Source organism: Malaclemys terrapin, chromosome 10 (assembly GCF_027887155.1).
Source record: "Malaclemys terrapin pileata isolate rMalTer1 chromosome 10, rMalTer1.hap1, whole genome shotgun sequence".
Lineage (NCBI taxonomy): Eukaryota > Metazoa > Chordata > Testudines > Emydidae > Malaclemys > Malaclemys terrapin.
Window position 1 is genome coordinate 47,466,602 of NC_071514.1, and position 13,800 is coordinate 47,480,401.

General features: G+C 46.6%; 1 protein-coding gene across 3 annotated transcripts in view; it reads left to right on the forward strand.

Annotated features, from left to right (window-relative positions):
* Window positions 1-13,800, forward strand: part of CCDC33 (coiled-coil domain containing 33) — a 316,889-nt gene that overhangs the window by 113,340 nt on the left and 189,749 nt on the right. For all 3 annotated transcript variants that reach the window (XM_054042405.1, XM_054042406.1, XM_054042407.1), the window contains exon 4: window positions 5,893-6,026. In XM_054042405.1, coding sequence (XP_053898380.1) covers window positions 5,893-6,026 — 134 coding nt within the window. The remainder of the gene's footprint in view (window positions 1-5,892; window positions 6,027-13,800) is intronic.

A 13,800-nucleotide genomic window follows, 5' to 3' on the forward strand; every position in this document is an offset into this window, starting at 1 on the left:
GATAGGAGCTGAGGCGCAGAGAGACTAAGTGACCTGCCCAAGATCACACAGGAAGTCTGTGGCAGAGCGGAGGATATGAACCTGGGTTTCCTGAGTCCCAGGCTGGCACTCTAGTCATCTTTACTCTCAGTATAGGCAGACATTGTTTAAACATTCCCCCCACTTTATCCTAACTGGGCCTTGACTGAGCATAGTATGCTTGTCTATGTCCACTCGTCTGTATTAAGTGGCAGGACAAGATCAGCAGTAGAGATATTTGTAGGCAGACCCAGCTCTGGTTGCATTTTGTCAGCTATCTTGGTATGGACATTCTATTAGGATAGCAGTTCAATGAATTACAAAGTGTGTTTACACTACACGGTTGGTGATCACATAGACACCAAAAGCTTTGGCAGCATTATAAGGTCACCAGTGATGGACATAGACTAGGGTTACCATCCGTCCGTATTTCCCCGGACATGTCCGGCTTTTGTGTCTCTAAATAGCCATCCAGGAGGAATTGGTAACAAGGTTAAAATGTCCCAGGTTTTTTTCTCCCTCGCCTCCCTCCCTCCCTTCCATGCAGAGTGTGGCTGCTGATTGGGCGTCTTGGCCGATTGACCCACTCCCATTGGCCTCCAGCAGTCAGAGCCCTCCCCTGCTCCCCCGTCCCTCTGATTGCAGCCCTGTGTAACACACAAACCAACCCACCGGGCAGCGTGTTTTGCAAACACGTGGAGCCAGAATGGTAAGGGGAGTCCGGGAGGGGGGGTAGTCAGGGAGCGGGGGAGTGTTGAATGGGTCCCTGGCCTCCACATGCCACCCCCCCTCCTCGCATCCTCCACCCCATGAACCCCCCCCTTGCCTGCCTCTCCCTTGTCTGCTGTCCCCGGGTCCTAGTGTCCCCCATCTACTAATGGGAAGACAGGCTGCCCTTACCCTGCCCTTCCACCCTAGCCCTGAGCCTCTCCAACACCCCAAACCCCTCAGCCCCAGCCCTCATTCCCCCACACCCTAATCCTCTGCTCCATCCCTGACCCCCCTCCTGGATCATGAACCCCTCATCCTCAGACCCACAGCCCTCACCCCTGCATCCCCTCCTATCTCCAAACTCCTTCCCAAACCCCCTCTCCACACAACCCCTCCTGCCCTCAAACTCCCTCCTAAAGCCTGCACCCCCTCCCTTTGCACCGCCTCCCACCCCCAAACTCCATCCCAGAGCCTGCACCCCTGACCCTCTCCTGCACACCCACCCTCTGCCCCAGCCCAGAGCCTGCACCCAACACCCAAACTCTATCCCAGAACCTGCACCCTGCACCCCTCCTGCACCCTAATCCCCAGCCCAGGACCCGCACTCCAGACCTCCTCCCCCCACCCAACCCCCCTCCCAGAGCCTTAGGCAGGTAGGGGGGGTGGGTTCTGGGCACCACCAAAATTTCTACAACCCTGCCACCCATGCGAGTGGATAAGGGTCGGGGCAGTCAGGGGACAAGAAGCAGGGGGGGTGGGGTTCTGAGGGGGGCAGTCAGGGGGTGGGAAGTGGGAGGGAGTGGACTATGGTGGGGCTTTGCGCCCCGCCCCCCAGTGTCCTCTTTTTTGATTGTGGAAATATGGTAACCCTAACATAATCTGAACATCCAGCCAAACTGTCTTAAAGACCTAGCTAGAGATCGATCTGGGTCAGGCCAGATCTGCCAGGAGGGTACATTCCTTTAAGATTTTCCTTGATCATGATGATGATTGATTGATTGATAATAACTTTAAGCATATGCTTAGTTCCCACTGAAGTCAATAGGACTTACGCACATACTTAACTGCATTGCTGAACCTAGTCCTGGTATTGTCCTCCATCTAATCATGTAGGCACTGGCAGTTATCAGTTGTGATCTCCACCCTTGCTGTACTACCCTGTTTCCCCGAAAATAAGACATCCTCCGAAAATAAGGCCTACTTACAGTTTTGCCTCTCGTTGTAATATAAGGCATCCCCCCGATAATAAGACCTCCCCGATAATAAGGCATCCACCGATAATAAGGCATTTTTCATTTCTGAAAAATAAGACATCCCCTGAAAATAAGACCTAGCGCATCTTTGGGAGCAAAAATTAATATAAGACACTGTCTTATTTTCGGGGAAACAGGGTAGTCATGTCTAGATTTCATTTGAACTTGGCCCACCCAACTGTGCCAAGTATTGTTCTCTATTTAGAGATGCAGACAAATTAGGTTGAGAACTATGAGATTTGCTTCACTTATGACCTCATGAGCTTTGCACGGAGTCTCAAACTAGCCTGTCACTGCACGTTGCACATATTAAGTGTGCAGTACTTCAATGTTCATGCTCTGGTGCAGCACACAACATCACACTGATTAAACTTTTCCTTACTGGGGTGAAGTCTTTTAACTCTCACTGTCAGCTCCAGGAATCAAATCTGACCAAGTGTCAGGAAACCCTCAGATGTCTGTAGGCCAGGCACGAAGGCAGCTCCCCTTCTCCATTTCAATTAGTACAGGGGTTCTCAAACTGAGGGTTGGGATCCCTGAGGGGGTCACAAGGTTATTACCTGGGAGGTCGCGAGCTGCCAGCCTCCACCCTAAACCCCGCTTTGCCTCCAGCATTTATAATGGTGTTAAGTATATGAAAAAGTGTTTTTAATTTATTAGGGGGGGGGTCACACTCAGAGGCTTGCTATGTGAAAGGGGTCACCAGTACAAAAGTTTGAGAACCACTGGATTAGCAGGAATGGCTTAGCCTCCTGCTCTGTCCTGGGAGGAGGAAGGGAGTGTGACTCTAATCCATTTGGAGGGGAGGCAAGTGGGGCAGAGAGGTGATTTCTGTACATGTGACCCTAAGAAACTGCCACATTTAGTGCTGATCCCCAGAGGGACCTTGTCCAGGCAGCCATGGAGGGGATTATCAAACCGGCCCTAATGAGGGACAGGGGGAGGCAGGAGCAGGAAGGGAAGAAAGGGGGCATTGAAATTTGCTTGCCTCTCTCAATTCATTAGGAAGGCTTAAGGGATCCTTGTCAGAAAGTAGGCTCCATTTGTTGTTCCAAAACACCTCAGGTTTAGTGGGTAGATGTTTGCGATTTAGTGGGGATTACTGCCGTGTATCTGGTATTACATAAGGCCTAACTGAAAGCTCAGCACAGCTCCTTGCTACACTCTTGAGTGGAGGAGGAAGCTTTAAAGTGAACAGTGCTAGGCAATCTCTGTGCTGATCTTCTCCTGCCCTGCACCATCCAAAGCTAAAGAATCATGGTGCAAGGGTCTTGTTTCTACAGCACCTAGCACAATGGGGCCCTGGTCCATTCCTGGGGCCCCTGGGCGCTATTGCTATACAAATATTGTGCGTGGGATGGGCAAGAGCATCCTTATTAAGGCATGATCCTTGCATTAGCCCTCAAACCTATGTGTGATCCCATCACCTATTTGTGATCCTTGTATTTTTGCTGCTGTGGACGAGGGACAGAGAGTGTGGGAATGACTGGAAGTGTTGCTGGCAAGGGGAGCAGGAATGGTACCATTTCTAATCCTTCTCAAACTGGAACAGGCATGTGATGTCAAACTAAACTTAGTTGTTGTCCCTCATTGGAAGAAGACTGCCTACCAGGCCTGAAAATCTATAAGGTGTGTGTATATATATATATATATACCTTTTACAAGAAGAAACAGGAGCTAGTGATCAAGTTACTGGACTAAGAATGGGAAAAAAAGAACTAGGTTCTAATCCTAGCTCGTGTGACTCATTTCCCCTTGCTGTGCCTCAGATTCTCCATCTATGCAACAGGTACTTGATCTTAGCCAAAAGGCCGAGGGGTCTTGTAACATTAATTATTGTTGATAGTGCACTTTGAGTGAGATGGCACCAGAGAAAAGCAAAAGGTCATTAGAACCAAATTTACCTCTGTCCCAAACCAAACTTGGTGTTCCTCTTTCTTTATTGGGGAAAAATGGTTAAATTATTGTAATAAATTATTTTTAGGAATTTTTTGTTCAACCCTGATACCAACACACTATAGAAACCTGCCAGAAGATAAACCCTATTGCACCCCAACTGCTCTTCATGATAGAATATCAGGGTTGGAAGGGACCTCAGGAGGTCATCTACTCCAACTGCCTGCTCAAAGCAGGACCAATCCCCAGGCAGTTTTTTGCCCCAGATCCTTAAATGGCCCCCTTAAGGATTGAACTCACAACCCTGGGTTTAGCAAGGCAATGCTCAAACCACTGAGCTATCTCTCCCACTGTAGCATATACCTTTGACAAGCTTTCATCTCAGAGGGCTCTGCTGTTTTATTAAATCTATTTTAGTATTGGCATGGCAAATCTATTCCTGTCATTGGTAACTCAATGACCCTGCTGTGTTGAAATGTTAGGGGGGAAATGTACTGCATGGTCATGGTCAGAAAACTGTTCACCCTGCGAGCTGCTTGAATTACTTGTAAACAATTTATCCAGCACATTTTCCCCTCAGTTATCAAATATAAATTATTCACAAATCACTGTTTTTATTATTCTAGTAGATTTATTTTACTGTGCAGATCTGCACCATGTGCTTCTTAGACTTCTATCTTCTGGCTTTGCTGTCAGTCCAGCAGAGCCAGTTCTGATATGGGAAAGTGAACTGGATTCCATCCTCCATTAACATGCCAACACATTCTGAGTCTAACAACTGAGATCCTCATGAGATGGCCAGTAAGCAAGTCAAGGCAGGATTGAGGCCTGTGTCTTTTATTCACCAGCAACCTAGGCTGGATCTGAATCGGTGGCCTAAGGGTGAAAAGCTCAATGGCCCAGTTGGCTCTCGTGTGGGATTTTAAATGGCAGCAGAACTTCTCTGCTGTTGTGCTGAACCAGACGTTTTAAAGGGTTTATAATCAGGACTTGTTTGTTCTTTGTAACTTCATGATGGCTAGATCTGTTGTGGCCTTTTTAGATGTGGACAGTATATGTTGATCTGGCATGAAACTCCTCTTTCACTTCGCTCTGTTAGGGAAGACCTGCGAGAACTGGAAAAGTCCAACAGGAAGTGTTTTGGTGCCTCAGCAGGTAGCACTCTCCCTTTTCATCAGCATGGAACAAGTCCTTCAGCCTGAGGTTAGAGGGTGCTGGACTGAGTTAAAGTATCCCAGGGCTGGCTACATTACAAAGTTACGTCGGTTTCACTACATTGTTCAGTGATGTGGAAAATGGCATGCCCTGTGCAGTGTAGTGAGCTAACCTAAGTGCCGTTGTAGACACCACCAGTTTGACAGAATAATTCTTCCATTCATCTAGCTACTACCTCTCTGAGCAGTGGATTTACTAGAGCAACAGAAGAACCCCTTCTGTCTCTGTATTAAGGGTCTATGCTGTAACACTACAGCTACAGATTTAAAACAGAACTCTGTGTCTTTTGTGGTTAGTCACATATCCCATGGATTTTGTGGTCATTCAGTATCCCAGAGCTCTCATCGCAAGATTAGGAGTGCTAGCAAATGTCCCTCAGTGGTAATTGCATTCTGGATTATTTAAATCCCCCTTCAGGTTTCATTTGGAAAAATTCTTCACTTCTTCACCTGAAGTGTTGCTATGCACTGTTAAACTGCTGCTGTGCTCCATCTCAGAGGTGGCTGCATTTTGCAGATTGAAGAAATGAACCTTATATACACACCCTGTCAGATTCATTCATTAACTTTAGTGGAGTTATACCAGGCATAAGTTTGGCCTGTAGTCAGTAATACATTTTGGGATACTTTGAGGTGAACAGGCTATATGAATATAAGTCATTAAGTCTCTGACTTGGGCATGAAGGGAAGGGGCGTTCGTTCCTCTGATGTCTTCAGTTCACTGCAAGGCTTTGTGCATGTCGAGGTGGATGTACCCCTGCTGTTACGCTGAGTGGTTGTTTTTTCTTCTTCTTTCTTAGTAAAAGCAGCTCGGATGTTGAGAAGAAATCGGAAGCCCAGGGGGTGACTCATGTGTCCTCTGAGCCTACGCACTCTCCAACCTGGGAGGAGAAGGTGACCATGGAAATTGATGCAGAAGATGCAGGCCATGAAGGTATGGTTTCCGAAGAGAGCTGAACAGTGGGTAGTGGTGAGGGAAAGGTGAATATCAGTGAGATGGCCTGATTCTCCAGTCACTTACACCTGTGCTAATGCGACCAGCTCAGAACCATCCCACTACACATTTGCTAATGACTTCCCAAAGCAAGGCACTTAGGAATCAGGCCCCTTAAGTGTAGCTATGTATACAATTGTTAACTATCCTTATATTTCAGGGCATGAGCTGATCATCAGCTAGGGACAGGAAGAAATTCCACCCATGATATACGGTTGCAAAGTTAAGCTCTCATATCGAACTTTTCATCAATAGATCTCAAAGTACTTTACAAAGGAGGTCGGTCTCTTGATCCCCATTTTACAGATGGGGAAACTGAGGCACAGAGCTGTGACGTGATTTGCCTCAGGGCACCCAGCATGCCAGTGGTAACCATGGAAATAGAACCCATGTCTCCTGAGCCCCAATACAGCGCCCTACAAGACAGAAGTTCAATACAGTTTTATATTCTGGTTTTGGAAAGAATCAGGATGGTGTGCTTAAGAACATAAGAACGGCCATACTGGGTCAGACCAATGGTCCATTTAACCCAGTATCCTGTCTTCCAACACTGGCCAATGCCAGGTGCTTCAGAGGGAATGAACAGAACAGGACAGTTACTGAGTGATTCCTGTCATCCAGACCCAGCTTCTGACAAACAGAGTTCTAGGGACACCCAGAGCATAGAGTTGCATCCCTTACCATTTGGACTTATCTTATTATGGCATCCACACTTGTAGTGCAAGTAGCACATTGATAGTAGTGGGTAAAGCCAAATAGGGTTCAGGCATGTTATGCACACTTTCCTCTGAATTCCCACGGTGCACCATAAACTGTGTACTCATTCTCCTACTCCACCCCTGTCTCCCTCACCCAGCCCTGCTAACACTGCTCAATGCTGACTTGCCACAATCTTCTGTTGTAGTTCTGGGTCCTCATTCAGGTCTGGGTCTGACTTTTAAAAATGCTGAACACCCACAACTCCAGTTGAAGTCAATGAGAGCTGTGGAAGTTCCGCACCTCTGAAAATCAGCCCCTGTAAATTGGCCCATGAATAGCTCTGCCAACGCATTTCAGTCCTATTATGAAACAGTGTTCTGGGACTCCCCCATAGCTGTGGAAATCAATTTCTGTGGATCTGCAGCGTACCTGCTAATCCATTCCTGGCTCTGCACACAGCAATGTCAGTGTACCTGAATCCTGACCTGGTATGGTTCCAATCTCAGCACCCACCACAGCTTTGCCAGTCCCCCTCAATTCTGCTCCACAGCATGCCTGATTATTTTTCAATCATTACTAATTAGAAGCTTCCCTGCTGCAGTGATGGTTAAGCCTTGTGGCTTGATTGTTTCAATCACAATGTAGTTAAGTATACAGTTATAATAATGTTAATGGCATTAGAGTTTGTGATTAGATTAAAATCAGATGCTTGGAAAATGAATGCTGAACCCGAGTGGAAATTAGTCATAGCATTACATGTAATTCTATTAATGCTGCTGCTTAAGTGAAATAAAAAACATTTGACGTACTTACTGTACTTAACTGCCTTAGGCTAACAGGAAATGGGGGTGCAAAGAGAGACTAAAATATCTGCCAGATCCTCCTCTGGTGAAAATCAACATAGTTCTGCTGACTTCAGTGGAGTGACACCAACTGAGGATCTGGCACTCTTTGTGTGTAACTATATCTATATATGCTTGGAGGTGAGATATATAGCATAAAACGATTGCTGTTTGGGTTATTAGGTTGGTTTGATGATGTTTGGTTGATGTCAGGGATAAGCCTTTACTGGCTTTAAAGCCTCTAAATGTGGATATGTGTAGCTCTCCAGAAGCAACCCAAGGAAAAATCATTCTCCCTGGAAACTAAGAAGTCTATTTTCTGTAGGGTTCATTAGACAGTTTAAAATACCTTGTTGCCCCAATGAGGCTGACGTGATTTACCTCAAACCTAGCCTTTGTTTGTTAAGGTTAGAGGGTCATATCACCTTATCTTAGTCACTGGCCAGTCAAATTATTAGGGTTTTTTTCTACCAAAACCTATTGCCCCAGCAAGGACAATACTGCTTAAAAATATTGTAGCCCACACGATCCTGTTTCAGATAAGAGGCAGTACAAGGCCTCAATCCTCTGCTGAGCTCCATAGGAGCAAACACCAGTGTGTGCAAGTGCCCATTGCAGGATTAGGGCACAAGGTCAATATCTTTAAGTGACTCGTCATTTCGGGTGGCTCCGTTTTTGGGATACCTTCAAGGGATCTGCTTTTCAGAAAGCACTAAACATTGGCCCTCAAAATCATGCCCCTTGAAGTGACTCTGGAGTGACAACATGGCTACAGGTTTTGATACAAAACAGTCACTCCTATTTAAAGAGCCACATACACTTGTATACAGTGAGAGAGCAGTACTGCTGAGGTGTGCAGTGAGGGCTTAACTGTGAAAGGTGCAGAGCTGATCCAGCAAAGCATTTAAACTTGTGCCCAACACTAAGCACATCAGTAGCCCCATTGGCATTAATGGCATTATATATGTGCTTAAATTTAAGCCTGGGCTTTGCTGGTTGAGTGTTCAGCACCTTGCAGGACCAAGCCCCGTCAAGGTATAAGGCAAGAATGCACAGTCTCTCGTAGTCCTGATACATTTCTGTCTTGCAGTGCTTCCCAGATGTGTATTATCCTACTTAGAAAGGAGAGGTATTTATAATCCCCTGATTGGATTAATTTTGAATAATTTGTGGGGAGTGTAATTATCCTACTTATCTATCGTTGGTACTTCTGTACCCCCTCATCTTAGTATCTGAGCAACTCCCCATCTTCAATGTTTTTATCCTCCCAATAGCTGAATGTGGCAGGGCTGTGCTGTTATCTCCATTGTACACAGTGGGAATTGAGGCACCAGGGTTCCACAGGGGAGTCTGTGGCAGAGCAGGGAATTCAACCCAGCTCTCAACTCCCAGGCTGTCCCCCTAACCCCTGGGCCGTTCTTCCTCTCATCTTATCCTAGTTTATGTGATGATGACTTGTTAAGCTCTGGGTTTTCAAATCGTTTTTCAAAATTACTTTTAAATGACTCAGAGCACCACACCCTCTTAGGTGCTGAGGATCTGTTCCCTGCTCTTGAGTTTTGTCTTCCATCCCAGTCACAAGTCTCTAGCCTCAGAGATAGGTGTTGGCAACTGAATTTGCTCCCATTGGAGAAAAAAATGAAACCTTTGAACTCATACCTGCAAGGAGCTCCCCGTGGAAGTGCAATAACTTTAGCAACCAAGGATTTCTGTTTAACAAATCTGATTGCGCTCTCTTTGCAGGCTATCCTGAGCCCAGTCCTGCAGATCTTTCTCAAGCAAAACTCCTGGAACATATCTACACTTGGAGCTAGGGGTGTGATTCCCAGCTGGAGGAGACAGACTGTGCGAGCTCTGATAGTGCTAGTCTCTTAAAATAGAGTGTAGCCACGGCAGCATGAGTGGTGGGATCAGCTAGCCACTTCAAATGCATGCTATGTTTGGGAATGTCTATGTACTCAGGGCAGTTAGCCCATCCTGCCACTCCACTCCTTGAGCTGGGATTTGCCCTCCAGCTCCACATATAGACATAGCTGATAAGAAGTGCTGTTCCAGAGGTGGGTGGGTGGTTGGATAGCTAGTTAAATAAAACACATGAAGATGCACCCTTCCTAAAGCCCTGCCATCACTTTAAAATGATACAGTCAAGTAGCCAGGTCAACCACTCTGCTCTACAAAAAGCAGCTGTCATCAAAGAAGGCAGCTCAAACCAATACCTTCCAGATCCAGCCCCAACCCTCAGGGAGGTGTGTGCACGTGCAGGTAGGGACTCGGTGAGTTGCTGTTTTAGAAGGCTTGATCCAGTAAAGCACACAAATAATTCTAGTGACTTCAGTGAGGCTATTTGCATGCTTCCAGTTCAGCACGTGCTCAAGTGCTTTGTTACGTTGGGGTCAGAGTGTTCAGCACCCTGCAGGATCAAATTGTAATGAACATACACTAGAGTAAACTATTTTGCCATGATTTAAAGTATTTTCTGTTTTCTCGGCCTTCTATTCTCTTTCTTTTCCTCTGTGGCTGGGTTCTTGCCTCTCTTCTACCCAAGATATGAGGTAGTGCTTAATTTGTGCCGCGGCTTGCCAGGCCTGAGCCCCGGCACCTCTAGGCTTGGCAGTTCATAGTCCAGCACCTCTGGGTTTGCTGCATCAGTTATGAATGTAAAATAATTGCTTGAGCCCCAACACCTCTTTCATTACAAAGTAAGCACTGGAGTAGTCACCTCATTTACCATCCTGTTTGCACTCTGAGGGCTCACCAAGGGGCGGAGTGTGATCCGATATCAAAGACGACTAGTGGAACAGATTGGCTTTAATGTGGGACAGAGTGTTTTATCACTTACAACTTAAATGGCAAGTCCTTTCTCTTTCCACAAAGGTCTCTGAGAAAAACAATCTGCATATATATTGAGCTGTCTTTTAAAAGTAACAGCAGAAAAACATATAACTCCAGTCAGAGGATGGAAAGGCAGGGTGAGAGGAGACTCTGTTACCTCAATTCAGCAATCTATGCCTATTTGGCAAAGCACTTCAGCACGTGCTTAACTTTAGGCATATGCTTAAGGTTAAGTGCTTTGCTGAACTGGGATGGACTTAAGAACGTGCTTCAATGCTTCACTGCACTGGGACCTTGTGGAGAGAAGAGTTAAATTGTCCATCAGTGCAATCAGTAATTAGGCTGGTGGTAGGGAGAGCTAAGTGTAAATGGCAACATAACAAGATGTGGGGTGGTTTTCATTGATTTGCCTTTGACAAAGGAGTCAGGTTTGTGGTTTTCTCCCTCTGGTTCTTCTGGGGGCACCAGACATTGCTGCGATACCATAGGGTTAAACTGGGGTCACCGAAGGGGTTAAATCAGTGGTTTATCAAGGAAAGTGAAGAGGGATGTGCGAGGGGGGTTATCCCTTCAGGGGAAGTGGCAGTAGGCTGTTGCTGTGATGATGGGGGTGAGCAGAAAGCAAGACCAAGTTAATGATAGGGGAGGCAAGATTCCATTCTTCGGGTGACAGGTCCAACATGCCAAACAGGCCTCTCCACTCCTTCAAGTGACTTGAGACACAAAGGAGCCCTACCAGGGGAAGACAAAGCTGGGAGTTAATGAGGCATGTTTCTTTCATGGAGACACAAAGCAAGGGCCTCCCCTGCCTCAGAGCTGTCTAATCAGGTCAGTGAGCTCTCACAATGCAGCTGAGCTTGGCCTGACTTGTGCATTAGGGCAGCAAATGGGGTCTGGCTGCAAGTATTGTATTCTCCAAGCCATTATCAAGCTTCATGCTTCCCTAGCGACTGATGGGATTCAGTTTGCATGGCCTCCCCAGAGCAGGGCTTTCAAGGGAAATGGCCTGTAGCCATCCCCGCTCTGGACTGGGAGCCAGCATGGTGTCCATTGTAAACAGGATCTGGACTGGGTAGGGTCTCAGAGGAGACGCCTGCTTTAGAAACCACCAAGAAGTGGTGTTGATGGCTATCTTCCCTCTGAGTCAGCATTGTTCCGTGCCCCCAATGGAGTATTGTGCTGTCTGAAGTGCTGGCTTTTGGATGGGACATAAAACAGGCCCTGAGCACTGATCACCCTAAAATACGCCCAGGTGCTGTTTCAAAGAGTTGAGGTGTTTACTCTGGAATTCTGACCCAGTTCCAGGGTGAGTAATTCCATTCTGCATCCCTACACTGCCTGCTAGCCCTGGAAGTACCTACTTTTCTGGGCACAGTCAAGTCCCCTCCTAACAATGTATAAAACTGTAGTCCAGCTATGCAGCAAGGGGCGTGCTTCTCTTACCAACTAGGAGCTGGGTGGCTGATGGAGGGATCCCTGTATAACTGCAAAGCACTTTGGGAACATCCGAGGTGAAAGGCACTAGTGCAAGGCAAGGCCCTGGAGCAGTACTGTTATAACCAGAGAATCATGGAACCGTAGGGGCAGAAGGGACCACAAGGGTCATCTAGTCAAGATGCAGGATTTGTGTCTAAACCATCCAAGACAGATGGCTACCCAGCCACCTTTTGAAGCCCTCCAGCGAAAGAGCTTCCATGACCTCTCTAGGCAGACTGTTCCACTGTCCTACTGTGCTTACAGTTAGGAAGTTTTTCCTCAGATTTAAGTTTACATCTGCTATGCTGTAGTTTGAACCTATTGCCCCTTGTCCTGCCCTCTGTGGTAAAAGAGAACAACTTTTCTCCACCTTTTTTATGGCAGCCTTTCAAGTATTTGAAGACTGCTATCATATCCCCCCTTAATCTCCTCTTTTCCAAACCAAACATACCCAGTTCCTTCAGCCTTTGCTCATATGGCTTGTGTTCCATCCCTCTGATCATCTTTATCACTCCCCTTTGATCCTTTCCAGTTTTTCTGCATCCTTTCTATACATTGGTGACCAAAATTGGACACAATATACTCCAGCTGAGGCCTAACCAGAGCTGAGTAGAGTGGTACTATCACCTCCCGTGACTTGCATGCTATGCCTCAGTTAACGCAACTGAAAATTTTATTAGCTTTTTTTGCAACAGCATCACATTGCTGATTCATGCTGAGGTTGTGATCCACCACAACTCCCAGATCCTTCTTAGCAGTGCTGCCGCTAAGCCAGTTTTCACTCATCCTGTATTTGTGCATTTGGTTTTTCTTCCCTAAGTGTAGCACCTTACATGTGTCTTTAGTGAATTTCATTTTGTTCTCTATAGCCCAGTTCTCCAATTTATCAAGATCCCTTTGAATTTTAACTCTGTCATCCAAAGTATGGGCAACCCCTCCCCAGCTTTGTGTCATCTGCAAATTTGATCAGTATGCTCTCTATTCCTACAGCCAGGTCATTAATAAAGATGTTAAATAACACCAGACCCACATCAGACCTCTCATGGAACCCCACTTGAGACCTCCTTCTACTCTGACATCATTCCATTAATAGTTACTCTTGGTTTGTGGTTGTTTAATCAATTATGTATCCATTTAATGGTAATTCTGCCAAGCCCGCATTTCTCCAACTTACTTATCAGAATGTCATGTGGGACTGTGTTAAAAGCCTTGCTGAAGTCCAAGTATATTATGTCCACCACATTTCCCCATCCACCAAACCAGTTACCCTGCCAAAGAAGGAAGTCAAGCTGGTTTGGCATGATTTGTTCTTAGTAAATCCATGCTGCCTGGTAATGATCACCCCTCCATCCTCCAGGTATTCGCAAATGGGATGTTTTATACATTGCTCTAGTAGCTTCCCAGGTATTGAGGTCAGGCTGACTGGTCTATAGTTCGTTCCCTGGCTCCTCCTTTTCCCCCTTTTTAAAGATGGGCACTTTCTGGGACCTCTCCTGTCATCCATGAGTTTGCAAATAATATTGCCAGAAGCTCCGAGATTTATTCAGCTAACTCCTTCAGCACCCTGGAGTGAATAACATCAGGCCGTTGCATCCTAGTGGAGAGGCCCAGGGGATAAATGTGCCTGGGGGATGAACTGCCCTCTCTGCCACAGAGATGGTCAGGAGTGAGGTCTACGGGAGAGGTGGTGTGAGGGGAGCCTATGGCTGCCCAAACAGCACCAGTTATGTGCCTAAACAGAAGGCTTAATTCCAAGGGCTGCTACTCCAGAACTGAAGGTGAAAAATCCACCTCCCCATGCTGCGGACAGGCTGTATGTCCTTTAGGTTGGAACAGCAGCTGCTCCCATGCACCAGTGCCAGGTG